Genomic DNA, 24,975 nt, shown 5'->3' with positions numbered 1-24,975 from the left:
ATTAGTGGTGCAATATATTTTTCTTGTTTATTTTAGTGGCTCTAGGTTGTGTCATGCCACATGAAGATTAGTGTAGTAATCCCACTTGATGGCTGTTTTTAGGCCTAATATAAGACAATATACTTGCTCAGAGATGAGTCTTCTAGATCTATCCTAGTAATCTATTTGGATAATTATAGTAGATAAGAGAAGATGTTATCAAAGCAAGGAGTAGACTTGATGCAGAGAGCAACTACCAGTAGCTCTCTGGGGCAGAGCAGTAGTTTATTGTCTCACTGTTTCTTTGCCTTGTACAATGCCTTGCGCGAGAGATGACTAAAATACTGCAAGGAAAAAGATCTCTATCTTTTTTGGACTGAGTACGTACTGTGGCATACACAAAAGATTAACTTGAGCTGTGTTACAGTGCAAAGCAAAAATACATGAAATCGTCAGTCTGATCAATTAACATACATTTCTAAACGTATTTTACTGAGGTTCTTTTTAATAATGTGATTTGTATAACTAATGACCACTTAAGGTATGACTGGAATATAAAGCTTGTTGATAAATTCCTTTGAATTTGAAGGGGGGAAATGATTTGTAGTAACCTTTGCTAAGTTAAAAAGCTGTTTTTACTCTGGGTACTAAACTGTATTTAAAAAAAAAAGTTTAAATGTTTTTTTATAATTTAGGTCTTGCTATCACAGATGAAATTTTGCTGAGTAAGGCAGAGTGGTCCAAACTTTTTGAAGCTCCAAACTTCTTTCAAAAGTACAAGTATGTATTTTATGGCATGGCAGAATATTTTAAGTTTTATCAGTTAAAATATCTAATGATGCTCTGTAGCACAGGATCTTAAATATACATATATTAGACTCCCAAAAAGTGGGTTTTTTAGGATTTTTTTTTTATACAGAGGGGGAGTGAATGCGCTACTGTGCTTTCTCTTAGAAAATCAATGATTTCCTCAGATACTCTTTTTTTTTTTTTCCTGTCTTTAGCATGTATTTCAGAAACCTGTTAGTCTCTGACCAGATATTTAGAATGTCACCATTCTAGTGACATAGTTAACTATACAATTGGTATGCTACCAACAAAATTGAAGACATATCAGCTGGTTTGACTAACAGAAATGTTCTTTAGTGGTGTCAGTAAGCATTCTAAAAATGGGTCTTGCCTCCCAGGAAACAAGATATTAAAAGAACTAATTCTGAAGGTCACTATTTAAGATGAATACGTACTTGAAACTGTGTGTTTTCTTCTGTCAATACAGTCAACAGTTCGCTCTGATAATAAAAGATATTTTTGCAATTGTGTTGACTAACTGCCAGATGTACTAGTTATTAGTAGATTTTTTTTTATTAAAGCTTAAGGCTTTTGGCTCTTTATTAATACTCTTTCACACCTAGTTTCTCTAATTTTGTAATGTCTCTAAGGGAAGTACTGAAGTTCATACTTCACATATTTAGGGTTTCTAGTAATATGCTTGTGGGGCAGAAGCTTGTTAAATGTATATGGACTTGCTGAAAGTTGTATTTTTATAATAAATATGGATTATTAAAATACGGACTACATCTTCTTTGCCCTCAGTTGAAATTGGAGACCCATTTTTCTTGAATCAAGATCAAATATATTTTACACTTGTTTCTGTGTTGGGTGGTTGGTTGGTTATGTACTAATCTAAAAAAGATTGAAATATACAGTTCCCCCATTAAAAGAGACTGATGACCTTCATAATGTGTCTGTGTTTTGTTTCTATACCTTTTGCATGATAAAAGCTTTAAAACATTTGGATGGCTTTTATGTTGTACCTTGGAGATTAAGTTTGAAAACACTTAAAAGAGCACTGTAAAGTTATATTATTTTTTGAAGTTAAAAATGGGTGCAGACAAATCAGTTTCTGCTCAAGAGGTTGCTAATAAGTTCCCTAGTACATTTTCTTTCTTTCAGAACTAGGAAAAAATAGGAAACACTAAGTGTCATTTGAAATAATCTCCATTTTAATATAGTTTTTTGTGTGCCTGCTTTAGCCATTTTATCAGTTTTAGCAATAAAAGCTTCTCCTGACAACATTAAATATCCAGGGTTTGTATGTTTTGCACAAAATGCTTTAATTTTTTTTTTTAAACTGTGGAATGTTATTATGGAGCCTGCTTTAATTTAAATTACCCAAGATTTTGTCTGTTTTACCTTAGTAAGTTAATTTAAAGCTTTGGTTAGTAATCTTAATAAAAGCATTCTATGCAGTCATCAGTATGCAATAAATGTGGCTCTGTTGATCAAATCTCCATCTGAAAGCTAGATGTTTCAGATTTTTTTCCCCTTCTTCGCAATATCCTCCTGTTTAAATTGTAGATGTCTTGACTTTTTCATGCTGAAATTCAAAGCAGTGTGTAGTGCTCTGCCAGATAAGAGAAGATCTGATCCTTTCTCTGAGACATACTTTTAAAAACATTTATTTTGTTCTCTGAAAGCATAGTTTTAGTAATCTGTATCACTCTCAATGGCAATTAGTTGCTGAACATCTATGTTGATCGTGAACACTTTTGACTTGTTAGCTGTGTTTAAAATAAACTTCAATGATGTGTGACTAAGGAAATCTGGAGGCTACTGCATACCTGCATGGCAGGAGCCCATTAGAAATTGGGAAAATGGGAAAATCCATTTTTACTTATTATTCTTATTTTTAGTGTCAACAATTACTTGGAGTTAGGGAGTTGCATGTGTTATCTGCCATTGTGGGTTTTAATTTTTCCGATGGTGGGGGAAACAACAACAAAGAACATATACTTGCTGGATATGGTGTTTTACAGGGAAATGACAATAATTTCATATGGATATAACATGAGCATGGAGTGTTACATGAGAATGAAATTATTAGAGCTTAAAACCAAGAGGGAAGTATGGTGATGAGATAACACTCATTTAATGAGCGCTAGCATATTGTTTCTCTGTTATAAAGAGAGATATCCTGCTAAATAAGTAGAATATAAACATACCTTTTAAAAAGGTACTTTGAATGCTTGCCTTGATAGGACTTTATCTAAAGCACTGGATAATTTAAAGTGTAAATCCTGGACAGCTTAATAAAGAAAAATTGAAATGAACATGTTCAGGTGTTCTCAGTTTTTTCAGAAAGTAGTATAACTCTTAAAAATTCTTTGGTTTTTTTGTAGGTACAGATGTTAGTGGTGTAAGACAATTACATAATATCTACATAATGCTGATAGGGAGACAGTGGGAAAGAAACAGCACCAGTTTCTAGAAAAAAAAGAAACCAACCAAACAAAAAAAACCCCCAAAGACCAAACCCATATACTTCAAAATAATATCCTGCATCTAAAAATCACCATCGAGAGGTAGAAGCTTAACTTCAGAATTTTTTTTCTTTATCATGAATTAATGGATGCTTCTGAATTAGACATATTCTTTGTGATAAAATTATGAATGAAGAACTGATAACAAATCTTGTCTTTGTAAAATTTAGCAGTGAGACCTTGGACTAAAACTAAGTGTGTCTTAACTTTTAACAGCTTGTGCTATTTAAGTTTTACTGAAAATGGCAATAGCAGATTTCCAGTGATTAATTCCCTCTCAGCACTGTTTAACAGTTGGGGGGAAGCGGGGAAATTGCATCTTTTCCTTTTCTTTCTTTTTCAGCTAGCGCTACCTGACCAAAAATAGCTAATCATTAGACGTATTTTCATAAATAAGGATTAAGTTTTTTTTTTTCTAGGTGCTCACCACCTAGGTGAGGCTTTTAGACATAGCCAGTGAATTTTTTTTGAAATTGTTCTTCAGAAGTTTGTTTCAAAGAGCTGCTTTTAATAAGTAACTGGAAAATGAGTTTCTTCAAATACTTGCAGATTTGAGATTTGTCTTTTTCAGTTCATACATGGTTAAAAACAATAAAAAGCTTAAGTTGTCTTCCCTACTAAATGAAACATTCTGCAAGTGTGGTATGTATGATGTAGGAATCTTATGGATGATCGCTGTATATCCAGTGCTCCTTAGAAGAAAGAGATATTAGAAATTAATAACTTCTCATACAGAATTTGAGTAAAGGACCCTTATTTTTTTTTATTTTTTTCAAGGAATATAAATGATTGAGTCATGGTATCCTACAAGTAACTAAAATGAAGATTTCAATAAGATAACAGGAAAAACTCCTTAATGTTTTTGTATGAGGCAGTTAATACTGCCAAAATGCAAAAAATAAGTAGATAAAATTCCCTAGCCACCTAAAGATAAGTACAGAAACATGTAGTTACTGATTTGATCTGTTGATTTGGATCTGCTGTTACAATTTGAAGGCCTATAGCATCAGAGGACTCTTTTTGCACTATAGTTTTTCCACTATCATTGACCTTGTGTTTCTTTCTGAGGTATATGTACTAGGGTCTAATCCCTCATGTTACTACTGTTCTTTAAATCCTGCTCTGAAGGTACCTAAATATACCGTATCAGTATAGAGTAGTGCTAAGTTGGATGACTTAAGATGTTAAAATAGACTTCCCAGCTAAACTTCTGAAAAACCTGACTATAGATGTGTAAGATTCCCCCACCTTCCTCATTATGAACACAAGTTAAAAGTAATCATCTCCCATTCTACTGTCCTAGGGCTTCTTTGTTTAAAATACCATTCTTGCTTTGTATACTGTTTCTTTGAAATTTACTTACAGTGGGTATACACTGATTATCCTGGAATATAATTGAGAGCTTAAGAATTACCATCAGAGGAAACATTCCTTGTGAAGTTTCAGATAAGTGTCTTCAGACAATTCTCAAATGCAGATATAAAATTTCTTTAAACCATTTTTGATGGTGTTATTTCTTACTTTGAACGAATGCGTATGTGCTAACCACTCTTCTAACTATTCAGAAATACTGTTGTGACTAAGACAACTGACATGTATAGGTGTTTGTGAACAATTGTTTTTACCTGAAAGGAATCTCTAGTAGTCAGTTAAATCCCTCATCTCATTAGGTATTGAAATATCTGTCCTGTTTTCCAATTAGTGCTATGTTCCTAGCCTTTTATTAAGGTTACTGGTATTAAAGTGTAGTTGCAAATGTCCCTAAAATCTGAACTGTTTCGAGAACTCCATTAGTCACACGCTTGGGGGACATAGCCCCTTTGTCTACTTAACAATGCTTCATTTTATTATAGGGTATATACTTAAGCTAATAATCTGTAGTTTGCAATGTAGAACTTACTGCAAAGTTTTAATATTAAGGTTTGAATGTCTAGTTTTAGAAGCATAAATAGAATAGCATATTGTCTTTATCTCCAAAGGCATTATATTGTACTTCTAGCAAGCGCACCGACAGAAAAACAGCGACTAGAATGGTGAGTATAATGCTTGCTATTTAAAAGAAAAACAAATCGCCAACCAACAAAATCAAACAAAAACCTGTCAACCTTGGATGCAAGGGAATATCTAGTGTGTCTAGTATCTTTTTATTGGAAGAAAGTGGAGCTTCAGTGTTTCAAAATTAAATGGATGAAGATGGTACACTTCTGAAAAACAGTAAAAATGAAGAACAAGGGAGTGAAGGCTGTTGCTTCAATTTTGCTTCTTTACAGCACTGTCAGGTTCACTTTACAAATATTATTTTCTTAAGCCTTATGCACTTTTTTTAATAAGCAGTGTGAAGAGGTATGTTTTCAATTTCTTGAAATACTGTTTCTCAAAAATGCTTCTTTCCCTTGTTTCTGCTCTCTTTTATTAGGGAAGTTTTAAGATTGTCAGGTATTGGGAATTTCTTCAACTTTAAAATTCATCATCTGAAGCCAAAAGAATATTGGAGAAATATGTAGGAGTTTCTTGCTCACTGCCTTTTACTTGATGTGTAACATCTTGCTATTTAATTCCATTTGTAAAATCAGGCCATAATGAGAGCTTCAGGGCATTCTAAAGCTTCCCTTACAAAAACTAATGTAACACATTCACTTGGTTTATTGATCTGAATTAATCTGTCATGTATAGTGCACTAGTTCATTTGTAGTCTCAAATATTAGTGTAAGGAGAATGTTGAGGATTGTATCCTGATATATGATGTTAGATACTTCTATTATTTCATATTAATGAGAACTTGCTAATAAATGACATTTATGCAGGGTGGGCTTGGTGGAATCAAAAATCCGTATTCTAGTTGGAAACCTGGAGAAGAATGAATTCATTACACTGGCTCATGTGAATCCACAGTCATTCCCAGCACCCAAGGAGAATCCTGACAAGTAAGCAAAATGGTTTTTTCATGTAATGGTGAGGAACTAACTTAGCTAAAATACTAATTCATTAATAAATAAACTAGCATTTTAATAGAATCTTAAATGGATTAATTTTTAATGACAGCATCTAAAGGCAAACAGTTTTAAGCTCTTCTCAGGTACTATTTGCAAAATTAGACGGTCTTTATTCTGTATAAGAAAGTTTCTAAGCCAGAAAATAGCTTTAAAGAAATAATATATTTTTGCTAATAACTGTATTAATTGTATAATTTCATGCTAATAATCCGTGTTAGCTACTGCTACTTAGGTGGTAAGACAATTTTAATTCTGAGGCAGCACTGTGAATTGGGTAGAACATCAAGCACAGGAGAACTGAAATCTTGAGTAACTAAGTACATTTAATGTTATTAAATTTAGCAGTTGAGATGCGTATCATTTAAACTTCATAATGGCTGATGTTAGAATCGCTCGTGATGTGGAAACAGTGGAGAAAATATCAAGCACTTGAAATTGTTTAGGATTATATATGTTTTTCAACTTCCCCCCCATTCTCCCCCACTCAAAACAGTAATGGCAGGTGTGGGGGCTAAAAACTCCTTTTAAGACTTTATTTTATTTCATTTCTAGATAATATTGTAATTAACTTGTAAGGAATCATATTTTTGTGTGAAGTGTGAGAATGGGGAAGAAATTTTTGTTTTCACTGGGAATATGTGAAAAGCCTTGTTTACCTTCCACAAAGCCTTTTCCAGACATCAACTGCTTCAAGTGACAGTATGGTGCTACCTTTTTTTTTTTGAAGTTCTGTGCATAAATTACATGTGTGTTCTAAGTGAAATTGGACAAAAGCAGGCAGTACCTCTTCAGCACCATTTTAGTGGGTAAATACAGCTACAACTACCTGCATAATCATAGGCTACGATTAGCTTTTATTTCAGAGGACTTGATGCAGGCAACACTTTTAGGAAAAGTCATTTGCCCAATGTAAATAATGTGTGTTCTTTCACCTGCCTGCCTAAATTTGTTCCTTGATTAATTGGAAAACAGTGTTCTTCTGAAATAGTCATACATGGAAAAGACATTTGAATTAAAACATTAAATGTCTTGAGCTGCTGTAGAACTGTATTCTGTAACACAATATAGTAGTTAAGCTTCCATGTATATTATGTGAAGGTGAGCTGTCAAAGGGTGGCTATTCTTACCTGAAAACTGTACTTTGTGGTCAGTTACAGCTAAGAAATTTGAGAGTTGAAGACAAGTTTAGATGGCAAAATGTAAGTTGTTTAGTCAGGGAATAGATTCTAACTACTTTCAGGGTCAGGTGCTGAAAATCTGTCATCTCCTTTCAAATCTATTTCCTTTACAGTTGTGATGGCTAGTTGTAACTCCTAAAAAAGAGAGAGTCTATATAGAAGCACAGTTGGATGAAGTAATCTACTCATGGTCTTAGTTCATTAAGTTTGCTGGAGATAGATGTGTCAGTGTTTCGTGACTTTTTTTGTATTGCGAATGAAAAGGGAATGTTGTTAGTCAGCTTTTTTTTTTGCCTTTCTGTGGCTAGCTCCTTATTGCTAGTGGTGCTAAAATGTACAACTGTTGTCTGTTGTAGCAGATAACTTACTAGATTATTGAGTTCTTATGTCAGTATTATATAACTCTTATATAAAATTTTTCAGGGAAGAATACCGTACAATGTGGGTGATTGGGTTGGTGTTTAAGAAGACTGAAAATTCTGAAAATTTAAGTGTTGATCTTACCTACGACATTCAGTCTTTTACAGACACAGGTAAGTTTTGCTTTCTAGATGTTCTGGTATGAATAAACTTGTTGACGTTATTGTCTTTGTTCATAACGTAGTCTGTTTCAGTAGTAGAATTGTAGCTAGATACAGAGTAGAAGGGTTCAGCTAAGGAGTTAGGGTGTTATTTAATGAAATACAGTTTTAATGAGTTTTAATGCTTCTGGATGCTTCAAAACTAATAATTTTCAGTTTGTTTTTATTAAAACTGATTAAAATGATGCACACAAATCTTTCAGATATCACTAAAAATGATACATTATATTGTGATCTTTATTAAACAGACAAATTGGTTGTCATATGCAAACTACCTAGCCTAACCTCATTTTGACAATATGTGTATAGTTTAAATACTTTTATTATTTGGTGAAACTGAATGTATCAGTGGATTTAAGCTGAGTATCTAGTAGACTCTAGAACAAAATGCCTTTTATTCCATGGTGTTCCATACTAGCTAGTTGGTTCAGTAACTTTTACTTTCATGTCCAAGACTTGGTGCAAGAAAATTTTTTACTTTTTCCAATGTTTACTTCTTGATTCACGAAAATAATTTAGAACATGCATAAGAAATTTGTAAACAAAGAATTGGTGACAGCTGGAGAGTGTGACTCTCCAGACTCTTAAGAATGAGAAAGGAGCAGTACCTTTGACAGACTTATCTAATAAATGTTCAGTATCTTTTTTTGAACAAATGACAGTTAAGGCTCAAGTATTATGTGTTTACAGAGTTAAAGGAATAGGTTCAAGTGCTACCTAATGCAACTCTGGTCTCTGGACTTCTAAGACTCAGTAAGACTGGAAGTGAGGAAATTGTACACCCCTTCCACCCTCCCCCTGGTGTGGGTGTATGAGTGAATATAATATAAATATACTTTTTTTTTTTTTTTTTTAAATAAAGTAAAGCATGCCAAGATTTGAAAGTTCTTTATTGTCATACATAGCTGCAGTGGGGGAGTCTGTGTGTGTGTGTATATATATATCTGCCTTTTTCAGTCAAATGGATTTTTATTTTCTTAAAAGAGGTGGAATATTGCTTTTGATTACACATAGTGAAGGTGAAACTATTGTCATGACCCAGACTGGACAGACCAGGGAGTCATGTTTAATTTGAAATTCCCTCGGGCTAAATTAAGGTGAAAGGACACAAAATGATCAGTTAAAGATTTTATTCATGACAGAAGCAAACTGAACTGGGGAGTCATGGTAGTAGGTGGCAGGGTTTCTCACAACAGGAATTGGCATAAGACTACTTCTGTAAACCATGTAACCATATACATCAATTCAGGGAATAAGGAGATCCCTCCCGTCGAGTCACGAGGTTCAGAGCAGACCCCCTTGCTTTCCAGACTCCTCCTCGGAGAAGGGCCTAGGAGCAGCTGGATCTACTCTTAGTCTCAGACTTGGTCAACGGTTTATGTCTTGAAACGGATGAGGTGTAGGGATTGTGGAAAAGGAAAAGGAAAGAGAGAAGAAGACAGAGAAAAAGGAAGAGAGATTTCACCGGTCCTGGGTCCAGTCAGCCGACGGGTCCAGTCCCGCTGGGCTTGCGCACCCCGGGGCTTCAGTTTGTGTCCTTTTATCATCGTTGCCCCTCCTTCGGGCGGGCACCCGAACTTGTCAGGCTAATGAGAAGTTTGTGAGCCCTTGGGCTTGGGGGTCCTTTGCGGAGTAACTTCTCCTTCCCTGCAGAGGTGGCCATTGTTTGATCTTTGTATCAGAATAGCTTATCGGAACAGGGAGCTGGGCACCCCGCAGCATGCCCTCCCCCTCCTGTTGCTGATGTCTGAGCTGATGGGCTTTTCACCTTGGTTCCTTGCTGTGCAGGGTTTGTCTTTAAGCAGAACTTGCCCCACCACAATGTTTGAGACATTAACTCTTTCAGTCTCTCACAGCTATGGACACATCATCCTAATTTTTGAGAATTTAGAAAAGGCATAATAGCTTGGCTGCTGCTTTAAAGGAGTGAAGGAATTACAGTTTCTCAGGTCTTTTATTGTTTATAAACAGATATTTCAATAGTGCACTTGTCTGATTTTTGGTATAAAAATACTGAAACTTGCACTTATGATTTTGAATCTGATTTACTTGCACTACATTCAAATCTGAAGTTTGTCTAAATATGTGCAATTTTAAATGAACTAGCATTTCATCAAAATCTTTGTAAACTGTGATGCGTAGTTTTCTGTTCAACTTGTAAACACACTTCCAAAGGTAACCAACTGGCAAACAGTTTCTGTTTGTGTGGTGTGTGTTTGTCATCTCAAATTAGTGTGGGTCTGTCATTTTTAATTCATCTTGAAAACTTCTGTCCTGTCTTTTGGAATAGATCCTAAGATTTTATCAAAAATACTGAAGCATTTTCAAGAATGAAATTAGGGAATAACTTGCTTTTTAGTGGGAGCAGGGAGAGGAAGTGAGCCATGAAGAGTGGGCTAGGTTTTCCTTGTATTGAAACTTTGGTAAGACCTAATGTCAGGAATATGGAATGCTTTAACCATGTCTGGCTTTCCTGACCATGCCCCTACCTTAACTGTAACCTGTATAATCTTTACACAGAGACTTTATGAGCTTCTTCAATACCAAGAATTGGTGTAGTAGGCTCTTTAATGTGCAGTATTCATTGAGCTCTTCCTGTGTCTGTCTCTTAACAGCTTTTTAATTACATGTTCACAGCCAATTCAGTGAGATTCCTTAACATTTGTAAAATAGACAATAAGGGAGATAACCTCTTAAATTTTTGTATGTAAGATCTACAGAACAATTTTTTTATTCATACGTCTGCCACAGCTTTGTTCAACATTGTATAGAAAGTTGGTTTGAAAGAACAACAAATTTTCATTTTTACCTGGCTTTACTTGAACCCAAGATGTTGGGTTAGTGTAGTTCCTTTACTAGCACTAACCATGTCAACTCATCAGAAATAAATGCCCTGAGGTTAAAAGAAATAGCTCATTATAGTAGTCGTAATTAAAAAAAAACCAAACAAAAAAAAACTAAACAAAGCAAACCAACCAAAAAAAAGCCCAAAACACAGCAGAAAAAACCAAACATAAATCACTTTTGTATAAAAAAAGTAGCAGTATCTGAGTTGCCAGAATGATTTGTAATATATTAGCTGGCACACAACCATTCAACTCCTGAATTAGAACCCATTTGTTGTAGGAGCTGCATAAATAAAAGCTGAATCAACTGTGAAGAAAATAGTTTTATGTAAATCCTGTAATTCTTATGAGGAAATCTTATTTCTATCTTTAGTTTTTTGAGATTAAATGAAGAATTCACTTCAGAGCTGTACTGTTAAAACTGTGTGCTTGCAAGATGCTTTTCTTGGAAAACAGATCACCTGTTTCCAAAGTAACGTTTTAATGTCTGTACTATCAGTGCTGGCATAGTAGGCAGTTCACTTACTTTCTTCAGAACAAGGAAACACTATGCTTGTTCTTGAGGGTAATAAATGTTTTGAAATGCAAATTGTTTGTGGCTGGGCAAGTAAGTGACTTTGCAAAATGCTTCAATATGTCTTAATGTTATTCTAATTGTGTAGTTTATAGGCAAGCAATAAACAGCAAGATGTTTGAGATGGATATGAAGATTGCTGCAAGGCATGTGAAACGTAAGCAACTTCACCAACTGCTACCCAATCATGTGCTTCAGAAAAAGAAAAAGGTAAATTTGACTAATATTTGAAAGCAATAAAAATGCTATTGAGAAATGATTCGTCAGCTTTTTAGATTTACTAATCAAAGAACTAAAATCACACTTTGAAAGCGTAGTTTTCCGTGTATAAGCAATGTGATCTCATTTGACTGTAGCAGTATTACTAGATGCACTAAATATAATACTAGATTTCCCGGAACATCAACTATGTGGATAGTATCTTCAGATCTGGCTGAAATATTGTACTTTGTTGGCCTTCTTAAACTAAACAGATTTAAAACAGTGTAATAATAAGGTTTTAAAGCTCTCTTCCTATTTTAACATGCAGGTCACCTAAAGGAAGCACCTGTAACAATACCAATAGAATAATCAGTCAAGTAATTCTTGCTGTCTCGAGCTTTTTTGTCTTTTAAGTTGTTATTACTTAGATTTTCCTGTAAGTCTCCTAAATGTAAAATTGCAAGTTATCAAATAGAAGCAGAGTAGAATGTTGAACTTGTTGCTGCCTTTTTATATCTAAGATGGTAGTCTGTTGGTGTAACTGAGGTTGAATACTTTGAGGATAATTTGAAGGAAAGTATTCTTCAACATGCAACTTGGCAGTTTTTGGTATTGTTTGCTCTTTTAATTAAAAGATTTAAATGACAGTTTTGACATCAGAACGTTGCCCATTGCCTAGCCAGGGTTATTTTCCCTCTCAATGTATAGTTTTCCTGTGTGGCCATACATAGGAATGGTAGGAAAATTTTTAATTGAGCTGTTGTGTTGGGTACGATTTACTTCCAATGGAGGCAGAAAAAAAGGGGGTGGAATATTGATTTTAACAATTTGGTCTGTATTTCAAAATCCCTGGTTCTTTTGTGTTAGCTTAATCTGAGCAATACAGGTTTGCTTGGTTTTGTGAGTAGCTAAACCACTGTTACATACTCTGTTTTAGGTATATCAGAATAACATGCTTTTTTACTATAGCTGTTTTATATTAACTGCTTTTTTAAAGAATAGGAAATCTTGTATTGAAACCAAGTGTAAATCTGTTTGAAATAATGTTTCAGAGGACAAGGTAAATATTAAGTAATGTACCTCTTTAAGTAGTGCTATGTCAGAAGACGGGTTTTATTCTCCACTGACTAAGTTCAAATCAGTCTCTAAATTCTTTGTATTAATTGTGGTTTTGATGTACATCAGTATTACTTTGAAGTTAATGAAAACAGTATCTATAAGTCCACAAAACCAAAGAAACTTGAAATAAAGCTGTAAATACAATCACTAATTATAATAACAGTTTATCTTATGTTTTTGAACATCATTGGATCAGAAAAATCTGTACCTGAATCGTTAACCTGAAAATGTAAATGACAGGATAGTGGATTTTTTATATGTAAAAGGATTTGAAAATTGTCCATTTATGTTTTGCGTTTTCAAATGCTCCTACTTTAGAAGGTTTTTTTTTTTTTTCCTAAATACGTACTTAAATTTAACTGTATTTAAGGCATGCATACGTGCTTAGTTCATGGTGGAAGCTCATCACTGTTAAATCATCTCTCGTTTCTTTTTTCTTCACAAATGTAACAACTAACATTTTGAATAACTGAGATACTACATCATTTGAATCTGTGTTGATTTTTAAGCCCTTAAGACTAATATAATTTTCTTTTGTCTTGTGGATTGCAGCATTCGACAGAAGGGATCAGGTTGACAGCTCTGAATGACAGCAGCCTAGACTTGTCTATGGACAGTGATAACAGCACGTCTGTGCCTTCGCCTACTAGTGCTATGAAGACGAGTCCATTGAACAGTTCTGGAAGTTCTCAGGGGTAATGAAGACTTTCAGTCTTGTTGCTGCTCTCTGTTCCTGAACTGCTTGTGTTAAAAGCATAGCAAATACTGCATGCATGAGATGCTACAGTTATCAAGGTGTGAATGTTTTGTATTGGAGCTTGCAGACACTCTATGTCCAGTTTGAGCACTAGAGCAGGGCTAAATTTGGAGGAATAGGGAGCATGGCATTGGACTTCACATGAGGAATTATAAAGTTGGGTAAAGATGCTTAGAAGAACGAGGTGATATAAAAACTTGGGGGCACTGCAATGGGAGGCTGTGAGAGGTAGTGAGCAGGAAATTGAGGTGTGAGAGTGAGGAAGAGTTATGTGAGTTTTGGATCAAAATGTGAGACAGTAGAGAAGTTCAGGCTTTTTGTCTGGGAAATCAGTAGTGCTACTGCTATTACTGATATCTACATGGGATTGAGTGCACCTTCAGCAAGTTTGCCAGTGACATAAAGCTGTGTGGTGCGGTTGATGCGCTGGAGGGAAGGGATGCCGTCCAGAGGGACCTTGGCAGGTTTGAGAGGTGGGCCTGTGTGAACCTCATGAAGTTCACCAAGCCAAGTGCAAGGTCCTGCACATGGGTCAGGGCAATCCCAAGCACAAATACAGGCTGGGTGATGAGTGGATTGAGAGCAGTCCTGTGGAGAAGGACTTGGGCATATTCGTGGATGAAAAACCGAATATGAGCCAGCAACATGTGCTAGCAGCCCAGAAAGCCAACCGTATCCTGGGCTGCATCAAAAGAAGTGTAACCAGCAGGTCAAGGGAGGTGATTCTGCCCCTCTGCTCTGGTGAGACCCCACCTGGAGTACTGTGTTCAGCTCTGGGGCCCCCAACAGAAGAAAGACATGGACGTGTTGGAGCGAGTCCAGAGGAGGGCCACGGAAGATGATCAGGGGGCTGGAGCACCTCCCCTGTGAGGACAGGCTGAGAGAGTTGGGGTTGTTAAGCCTGGAGAAGAGAAGGCTCTGGGGAGACTTTAAAGCAGCCTTCCAGTACCTAAAGAGGTCCTACGGGGAAGATGGGGAGGGACTCTTTAACAGAGAGTGTAGTGATAGGACGAGGGGTAACAGTTTTCAGCTGAAAGAGGGTAGATTTAGATTAGATATTAGGAAAAAATTCTTTACTGTGAGGGTGGTGAGGCACTGGAACAGGTTGCCCAGAGAAGTTGTGGATGCCCCATCCCTGGAAGTGTCCAAGGCCAGGTTGGATGGGGCTTTGAGCAACCTGGTCTAGTGGAACGTGTCCTTGCCCATGGCAGGGGGGTTGGAACTAGATGATCTTTAAGGTCCCTTCCAACCCAAAGCATTCTATGATTCTATGAAATTAAGCTTTAGGAACATGTAATTTTCCATTGCATTTTCAAAGTGTACATATTAATGTTTATCTTAATCTTAACTTTCAGTATTAAGTCTTTTCCTATCTAAACTTCAGTTTGCCCAGGTAAACGGGATTCTACTCTCTCTTCAAGAGTCTCATGTTTGTCTATTTGATACACAGAGAAGTTAACAACAATATCCTACAATTGTCTGGTATTAGATGTATTTTATAGGATGTTGTGTAGGATAACATACTTAAGTTCACTAAACTTACTCCTTTTAACAAGTGCTCTTTTATTTAGAATTCCTTGGTAAATGATTTCCAATAGTTGATGCTACTGACCATGCTATTAAAAGAAGTCTATCATATCTAGGATGTCACAATTGAAGTGGAAATTTCCCTGTGTTGATTTTAGACACGTACTGCTTCCTTGTTTCTTGAAAATGAAAAAAACAATTTTTTTGTCATGTGAAATCCCAGGCCTTTGCTTGGGAAGTCCAGACTGAAATCAGTTGTAATGGTGTGTGTAGATTGAAAACAAACTTTCTATTCTAGTCCTTCTATACCGGTTTTGTTCCATCTTTCAGGAAAATACTTGCTCTGTTTTTCCCTGCACCTTATTTGGGCAGACATTGCCTTAATTTTTTCCTTTCTTAAATGCAACTTCTTACTGGTGTAAAAAACTGTCTCTGAAGTGATTCAGATTAAATATTTGAAATAGCTTCCATTGCTCAAGTTTGATAGTAGATTGCCAACACTCATTTCTGTCTTCTGCTGTGATCTGCTCTGTAATGTAGGTAAAATCCTATCAGCTATGGTTAGTGGCCATGCATAGAATGTGATGAAAGGCGGATCGTATAGCACCATAGCTTTACTATAATGTTCACCATTTCGTCATTTTTCTCTTTTTAGCAGAAGCAGTCCTGCGCCAGCTGTAACAGCAGCATCTGTGACCAACATACAGGCTTCTGAAGTCACTGTGCCACAAATAAATTCCAGTGAAAGCTCAGGGGGTAAGGAAAATGGCATAGTATATTGCTTCTATTGATTCTTTTGTAACTTTTATAAAGCAGTTTTTCTTCCAGTTTGAGGTCTTTACTTAACACACGCTGTAACATGTTCTCCTTGATACACATATTTAACTAATTTCTTCAGGACTTGGGAAATCATGGTGGAATATTTTGTGGTGCGATATTTATTTATTCTTTTATTCTCGGGGATTTGTATTTGCCATTCACAATAGCAATAGTTTTCCAGTGACCTGATGCAGGTCTGTAGTTCAGTTGGTCAAGTGAGGGAAAACTAACTAAAGCTGGAAGAGCAATTTTTGTATTTATTTTTAATCTGTTTGTGGTTAAACCCAAAAGTTGATTCTGTACTGTCTGTAAGCTGTTATCCCATGTTCCTGCTCCTTGTGCTTCATGAAATTGATTCTAGGAGTGAAAAATACTCAGATGTAAGCAGAACATATGCTCCTTACTGACATCACTTCAAGTATGTCCCACGGTGTGTGCTGACTTTATCATCCATGTTTTCTACAAGAAAAAGTACACTTCACTTAATACTTAAAAAAAAATAAATTAAAAAAAATTGACTTTTTAGTGAAAGACCAAAGGCATCTGGTGAAAATGTTCACTTAGCAGAGTCAGCTACTCCTCTTTTTTGATGGAACTTTAGCTGAATACAAGGAGCAAGTCAGAAACAGGTGGAAGAGGGGACCAACTGGTTAGCCTTTCAAGATGAGATCTCTCTTACTTTGCTCTGACGTGGGACGGTGGAGTCTTAGTGTTCTCTGATTTTTATCATAAGTCACAGGTACATCAATGTGAGTAAGCTTGTCGATGAGTGCTAAGTGGACCTTAAATGGCATGACTGTTTTTTTGATTTGGAAGCATATCAGAAGTTGTTCCTTCTTGTATTTTGGTTAATCAAAAGCAGTCACCTGATAGTTAGTAATGGAAAATTTCTGCAATGTAATTTTTCTCATCCTGGAGCATCTCCCTATATGCGCTTACTGGTTTGAGGTAGGCGATTGATGAGGTAGAGCTTTGTCGTACGGAGCATTTTTCAAAAGGATCTATGCAGTGTCAGATTTTTATCTGATGCTCTGTGATGACTTCATATCTGTCATTGCGTACTCTGAGCCTGAGAAATGATAAACTTCATGTTTGAGTGAGTAAAGGGAGTATCAGATTGCTCTTGGTTTTGATTTAAGGCAGTCTTTGGCAATGCATGTATATGGCTGAGTACAGAAACAGTAAAACTTCTTTAGGTACCAAGAATAATATAGCTATATTAGCACAGAGCTCTGTCTGGGCTAGGATACCCTGCTGTTAAGCAGGGTTAATTAGACCAAGCAGAGTGTCTCTGACACGGCTACCCTGTATCTGGTACAGGAATTTGGCCTCAGAACAAGCTTGAAACTAAACTGTGCTGTGTATGCACACCTGCTGTTCCAAATGTGATGCTTATACCACTAACTGTGCCACTTCATTGATGCCTACTTGATAACAATGGTTTTAACTAGAGACCAAAAGTACCAGTGATTGAACCGAAATGGTTGTGTCAACTCCTCTTGTTGAAGCTTTTTACGTTATTTATCCACAGGTACTTCAAATGAAAGCATTCCTCAAACTGCCACACAACCAGCCATTTCTCCACCACCAAAGCCTACCATCTCTAGAATTGTTTCCTCAGCGTATCTATTAAATCCATCACCAAGAACTTCAGGAAATGTTGCAACAAAAATGCCTAGCCCTGTCACAGCAGTGAAAAGGACATCATCTCCCCATAAAGAAGAGTCTCCCAAGAAGATGAAAATTGAGGAGGTATTTGAGATTTCGAGATCATACTATAGCAATGTTCAAAACTTTGAATATTCATTTCAGCTGCAAAGTGCTGATTCTCATAGTCCAGGTTTCAAATATTTTGTTAAATAGGATGTATATTTCCTACTCTGACTGCATTGCTGCTTTATGTATTCAGCTTCCTTAGGTGTTAGTGGTTTTTTTATTATGCTGATATTCATCACATGATACATGTACTGCATTAGCACAAATGCTTAGATTCTAAATTCTTAAAAGCAGTTTTTTTGTTGGAGTATAACACGTTAAGTCTTACAACTAATTGTCTTCAAAAACACTTTACAACCTTACTTTCTTGGTTTTTTTAAAATGTTTTTATGATTTTTAATAGTTTCTGGGTTTGTTTGCATTTCAGCAGGATGAAATAAGTGAAGATACTAGCTGTATAGATTTGAATGAGCATGAAAAAATGGAAACTAAGGTATCTATGCCTAGACCATGCAATTTTGTGTTTATTAATCGGGATCTTTCTTGTGAAAATTACTGTGTTTCCCTCTAGGAATGACTAAGAGTCTTTGTAGATATAGTATAGACTCTCCAGGAAAGGTATCAAAACGATACATTATTTTTTTCAATGTATATGTCAATATTAATGAATTGCAGTACATTACCTGCTGCCAGGCTAAGCTGAGCCTGAGTCCATGGTCACATAGGACAGTGATTTCTTTGCTGGTCATTCACACAGTATTATGCATGGTGAAAAAATTAATGATGATATTTAAATTTGTTAGATTGGGGATGTGTCTATATGCCTTGCTTTGCCTTTATGCCGAACTCGATGTATGTTACTTAGTTAAAGAACAGTTGTCCTATGTATTCCGTTGGGATTTTTGCATGTTGGGTTGAGAATCCCAAAGCCAGGTGCTACCTTGTTCACTTTTTAGATAAAAAAAAAAAATTTCAAATGATTGTAAATAAATTTTTTCTGGTAGTGAAATTATTGTATGAAGTTACAGCATACCTTTTGGGGACTTCTAGAGATTCAAGCATGCCCCTCCACTATCTTGTAATTTAGCAGACAATTTTTCTGGTTTTTGGTGAACAGAAAGGGTAACAGTCTGTCTTTAGCCTTACGATAGCCGCTTTCCACTTGGGTGTATACCATTTTTATAGGGCACGTTCTGTTGCCTTTAGAATACTCTGGAAAATATGCCAGGAAATTAAAATATCTATTAAAATGTTTAAGTGCTTTGGCTTATAGTTTCCACACCCTTAAGTGAGGAATTGTATCTTGTTATGTAGTCACCTTGAAATCTCTTTGAACTCAAGACGGGTGAAGGCAGAAATGCATGTAAGCATTTAATCCTAACATTGAAAATAGGTCCTTTGGATACATATCATTACAAAAAAACACATAGGTAATCCTGTTAGCTTTTATTGTCAGTCTCCTCTAACTCTTACATCATTAATATGCATGGAAGGAAATGGAGGAATAAACTTCTTAAACATAGGTTTTTCCTCTATTGAAATGCATGCCTTTTTGTTTACTAAATGGTACAATTTTAACTAACAGGCTGTTTTCATTAAAATGAGAACATGCCACTGTCCTGCTTTAGCCATGCAGTCCCACTGTTTTACCTGAAAAACTGGCTCTCACATTCACCTGTTCATCCAGAAAGCTGATTCAACCCATTAAAGTAGCAGGAAAACTTTTCTGGCAGAATGACAAAAAGAGTGGAAAAGCAGTTGAATTTGCAACAAATTCAGTAGCTTTTCACGTGGTCTTCCTTGATACTATGCTTTTTGTCTTTAATGAGTTGAATGACATGTAGTGTTTTCCTATAGGATTCTGTATAAAAGATGTTAAGTGCTTAAACAAGGCCAGCTGAGAAATGTAGCTTGTCAAATTCCTAATCAGCAAAACATTCTCTAGTGTGGTGATTTCTGTATTATGAAAGGATGGGTATCAATGCAGCAAGTACCTATACTTGCCTTTTTTCTTTTGCTGTATATGAACGACTTAAAGGCGTGTTCTGGTTAATGGAGTTCTGTACAAATAGCTTTTATAATTGGAAGTGGTGTAACTGCCTTTGTGTTTTTAGGAGCAACTTGAGACAGAAGTGAATGTTAATTCTCAAACAGAAACTCTTCAGACAACTTCTCTGCAAGCTCCTCAGGTACTGTTTTTAAAAACAACACTTCTCTGTGTGCGCTAATCTGCAGTGAAAACATTGAAAGTAAAATGAGTCCAGATGTTAAAAATAACTGTATAATTTTTAATATAAATCCATTGTATGGAAAGCTGCTTGTTGTTACTGTCACAATTTTTGTGTTTTAGATGGTCATTGATCTTATTGAATGTGCATTGTAGCTAAACATGTATGGCTTGCCATACAAACTGACCGAAGCTGGATTCGCTCTTCTGAATTGTGCCTTCAAAGTAAGGGGCTTGGTTTATTCCTTTGTGCTTCGCACATCACAGAATAATCCTTTCTAACAAGGAAACAAATGCTTTAAATAGCTGCTGCTCAAAGATATCCTGGTAGAGGTTGAGAATGTCTGAAATGTAACTTCAGATTCTGACATTTGGTATAAGAGAGAACTTGTAATGTTATAGTTCATTAGCCAGCTGTGTTGCTTCACTGCAGGTATTGTAAGCGTAAGGAGGGTTGGAAAAATAGACATTAAGAATTCTGTGGCATTCGCTTAAATTTTTGTTCCTAATATTGTAACAACTTTTAGAGAACGCATCTTTGTCTTTACTAGTATTTTTAAGCTTCTCTTAGTGCACTACTGATTAAAGTTTCACTATCCCAAAGCATTTTATACACACTTTACTCATTAAACGATGTGTAGTCAATGTATTGATTCAAAAAGGATATATATTGCAATAGTATTAATGGTATTTGTTATCAGACTTTTTAAACTATATGAGCAGTACTGAATAAAGGTACCAAAATTGTTTGGCAAAAACTTTAGTTGTTACATGGGCACTCTAAACTGCCTCAGGAAAATTTTTTAGGTTGCTTATTACACCAAGTGTATTTCGCCTGTTGTTGAGGAATGATTATATAAAGCTTTGTAGCTTTTACAAAGTGTGTAGTTGTTATTTTACCATAAGTAGTCTGGAAACTGCAAAAGAATGGTGGGCCTCTTCTGTCATTTTTCAGTATTCTTGTTGGCTGTGTTTAAAACACTGCTCATGTTGCAGAAAATGGAAACGTGTTAAACTGCGGGTCAGCACCAGAGTGGTCTACTGGGGGCAGGGGGGAGGTGGGAGGTCAAAGCTATTTTGCCCTGAGTCCTTGTTGCATTGTGCTTTGGTACCATATCAGTCAGCGTTAACTCAATTGATTTCTTTTTAATAAAACAACAATTAAGAGCAGTCATTTTTATGCGGTCTTTCCCATGTATCAAATGTACCTTATATTAAATTTGAACATTTATAGCATAAGAAAACATTTTATGATAAATCATCAGAAGTATTGCGTAATAGCTGGGTTATTGGGATGGCAAATAATCTGCTGCAGTGGAAGAGAAATACTTAAAAAAACCCAACCCCAAAATACCAAACAAAACCAAACCAACAACAGAAGCTTGTTAAGCGTGTGAGAAATGAGTGAATCACACTGAATCTTGAGAGTGTTCCTTTTCTGTGTTTTCCTTTATTTGGCTTTAGATATAATTTTGCTGAATGGGGTTTAAGTCTTTTTAAGTGAGAAAAGCGTTCAGATTATTTACAGGGTGAAACTCTTAACCCAGTCATATAGCACTGTTTTAGAGTTCATCATACCTTTTCCATGTAAATCTAAACCAATATGAAAAGTTGGTAACTTTGCTGTAAAGAGCTTTTAAACAGTCTGAAGTGTGAATGTATGAAGACACATACTTTGCACTGGGGACAGGTTTTCATCATTCATCTGTAAGGGTCTAAGGCTTAACACTGAATTGTTCAAAGGAATTTTTAAATACTAAACATGTAGATCCGATAGTAGATGTCACTGATCAAGCACCTGTATTATGTGGATATTATGTTGTATTATAATACAGGTTATTAGTAGGCTCAGCTTTATCTGCAGCACTTCCTAATGTCTTGCAGTTGTCAAAAAGGGAAATGCACACTATGAAAGAGACTCTTGTACAAATTTTCCTTAATAATGACTGTGTAGGCAAAGAAAAATCTGCTCCTATATTTATAATTTGTAATTATCCTTATCTTGGTGTATTCCTAAAAACTCTTCTAAAGATCTTGGTTTTGAAAATTAGTGTCAATTACTACAGAATTTTTGTTTTGATATTTACAAAGTTAAAATACAGTCAACCTTTTTCTTTTCTTTTCAGAAAACACCCAGTACAGACCTTTCAGATATCCCTGCTCTCCCTGCAAATCCTATTCCTGTTATCAAGAATTCAATAAAATTGAGATTGAACCGGTAAAAACAACCTCAGGGGTCCATAAACAGTATCTGCCAACTCAACCTGTTGTCTTCTAATCCTAGAAAAAAAGGAGAACGGAGGGTGCAAGACTAGAACATAATTGCAAATGGATTTAGGTATATTTTGTGCACTTCCCTTTCTGGGCTAAAATCACCATTTGATTGGAAGTCCAGGTTAGTATGTGAAGCCAGGAGTACAATTAATGTGTTAGCAACAGTTGCATTAAATATTTCGAAGGATTACTGCCTTTAAAAACATAAACACTATTTGTAGCCATATTTGACATTCTGATTGAATTTGTTTGATGCATTGTTTCAAAATTGAGATAAAACTGGCATAAGAATCCCTTAAATGCACTTTTATGTACTTTTTTTTTTATTGGAGTATGACTAATTTTAGATCTTCAGCTGATACACTTTCGTTTTATTGAAGAACCTCTTCAATAGTAGTAATCTGCAAATTGGATGACGTTCTATGATATACTATACATTGAAAACAAAGTGTATAGTATATCTAGTTCAACTGCCATCAAGCAGCAGTAAGCCTGTAAAATGAAATGTCAAATCTTGAGGTTATAAGACATAAGTTGAGGAAGTAATTGGGAAGTTTTGGTATTGGTGGGACATGTTTAAGATGTGGTCTACTTTTATTTATAGGATTGTTTTAAGGTGCATACAGATCAGCAATCAAACAGCAAATAAACTTTCCTTTGAGCTAATCAAACTCCTTATTCCCTTTTTGATCCCTTTATTTCATGGGAGAAGCTTTTGCATTTAATGTTGGGGTTTTGGTGGGGTTTTTTTGTTGTTGTTTTGTGGTTGGTTTTTTTTTTTTTTTGAGCTTGTATGCACCATATAGGACAATAGTTATTTATACAAAATAAAAACAAGCCATGTATTCATTTGGGTTCCCCCCCCCCAACTCTTACCTAATCATAATACCTTGTGGCCTATAGGCACAAATTCAAAATTTTGTCCCATGACTAAAGTGTTTAAGTAAATATTGTGTGCCTGTGAAATATAACACCTGTCTTGATGGCCTTTGAATCACTAAATATAAGATGATTTTTGTACACTCCATAAAAGTCCTGTATGCGTTAAAAAGCTTAAAATTTTAAATAAAGGCAAAAAGATTTTTCCCTAAGAATTTTAACCTTTTTATTTTTAGATGGCTCATCAGAAATAGTTTTACATACTGAACAACACCGAATTTTTAAAAATCACATTTCTAGTAAGCACTTGACATCTAGTAAGCTCTCTTACTCCTATTTTTTTGTTCTTGTAGTCCTATCAGAAAAGTTACAACTTTTTCTTTTTAAATAACTGAATCTCTCATGGCAAAGAACAGCAGTATTTTGAGGAACATGAGGGTTACCAACAGTAGTACCAGATGTAGATAACAAACTTCATGTTACTATTACTTAAGTCTGAAATATGTGGAATGTCAAATCATACTTCCCATACTTTGATTAGCATGTTTTATGAACTCCCTTCTCCCATTGTGCTCCATCCTATTACACGTGCATCTTTCATGTTAAAATTAAATTACTTACACTCTTCCCCTTATCCTTCTAAATTAATTCTCCGAAGTCAGAGTGTAGCTTATCTTTTACTTAGGCTGTGCAGTAACTGAAGGGTTTTTTTGCCATTTGTCTAAGATGTCTAGTATACAATATTTCTCTTTTCCTTGCCCTGTGCAGCCTGCTGTCATCCACCCCCCAAAGAAGGTTATATTAACAGTTGAAGTGTACAAGGTGTCTGTGTATTTTGTGTAGCTATGGAGTTTAGATCGAAATTGCCAGGCACAAATTTAGTCTTGTCATTTTGTTTACACATCGGAAAATTTTTTTCATTTTATTAAACGTTTCATGTAACTGCACCCAAGTTTTGCCAAGCTGGGAACTTGGAACCTTTCTGTATAGTGACTTTTTAATTCTAGTTTTCATAACCTGGAGATCAGACTGTTGCTTTCGCATGATGTACGTAGTGTCTCATGACTGGAGTTTGCTTTGTTTTATAGTATCTGTACTCCTTGTATTTTTCAAGAGCTATTTTGTAAACAGATGATGTATTTCTCCATTGAAAACACAATAAAAAACAGCACAATCCCATAGTTGTCTGATTTTTCTGAATGTACAAAGTTGATTTTACTCTCTTAATTCATACTTAGCTCTTAGATTTTCTGCGAAGACAAAATATGGTGTGGCCTGGAAGAAACAGTACATAAATGAATGTTCTCCAGATAAGCATGATGTTAGATATAGGAAGTGGAATTAACTCTCAGCAGGATGTTGAGTTCCAGTCTGTTAAAGGCAAAGGTTGTGGGTTGTGCAGTGGCTTGGTGGAGGCAGTGTTTATTGCCCTGCGTGCCCCCTGCCCCCCAAAACCCAAACAAAAAAAAACCCCAAACATTTTATGAGCATCCGTTCCTTGTCTCCTGATTAGGAGTCCATCTCAAAATCTTAAATTCTTAAAAGCTGACAAAACTAGAAGAATTATGTGCATAAATAATTTGGGGCTGTACTATTTTCTTTAGAAGTTTGAACTCCATTTTTTAAAAACATTAGCTGTAACAGTTTTGGTATCTTATGCTCGCTTTTCTTGTGCGTGACTATTTCTTACATCAGCAGATGGCACTGTTTCTCTTCTTGTCAAATACTTTAAGCTTGCCCTGAAATAAAAGTAAAAATTACAAGTAGCTGTGCATCACTTGATTGATCTTTGTATCAGCATGAGCCCAATCCTCCAAATGCTTGATGTGAGTAACTTTAAGTAGCCTCCTTTTGACTAAAATTTCTCTAACTGCTAAAACCACTGATGATTATGGTCTTCATATTATAATTACCCTGCCTAAAACAATAAACCTTTGTGTTGCATATATTTTTCACAGCATGCAGTTGCTTGTCTTGTTTAGAAC

The 24,975-nt window shown here is 35.6% G+C and overlaps 1 protein-coding gene across 9 annotated transcripts in view; it reads left to right on the top strand.

Moving 5' to 3' along the window:
- Positions 1-24,169, top strand: part of PAPOLA (poly(A) polymerase alpha) — a 49,061-nt gene extending 24,892 nt beyond the window's left edge. For 3 of the 9 annotated variants that reach the window (XM_030032118.1, XM_030032069.2, XM_030032110.2), the window contains exons 12-22: positions 675-759; positions 5,279-5,332; positions 6,104-6,223; positions 7,894-8,003; positions 11,560-11,681; positions 13,344-13,486; positions 15,731-15,831; positions 17,426-17,646; positions 18,038-18,103; positions 19,725-19,799; positions 21,964-24,169. In XM_030032118.1, the coding sequence (XP_029887978.1) occupies positions 675-759; positions 5,279-5,332; positions 6,104-6,223; positions 7,894-8,003; positions 11,560-11,681; positions 13,344-13,486; positions 15,731-15,831; positions 17,426-17,646; positions 18,038-18,103; positions 19,725-19,799; positions 21,964-22,059 (1,193 nt within the window). In that variant the 3' untranslated portion in view covers positions 22,060-24,169. The other 6 variants (XM_030032126.2, XM_030032090.2, XR_005933605.1 and 3 more) reach the window with 5 other exon arrangements.
- The last annotated feature ends 806 nt before the right edge of the window (positions 24,170-24,975 follow it).

Source organism: Aquila chrysaetos, chromosome 2, assembly GCF_900496995.4.
Source record: "Aquila chrysaetos chrysaetos chromosome 2, bAquChr1.4, whole genome shotgun sequence".
Classification (NCBI taxonomy): Eukaryota; Metazoa; Chordata; class Aves; order Accipitriformes; family Accipitridae; genus Aquila; species Aquila chrysaetos.
This window is presented reverse-complemented; position numbering and strand designations above follow the sequence as displayed.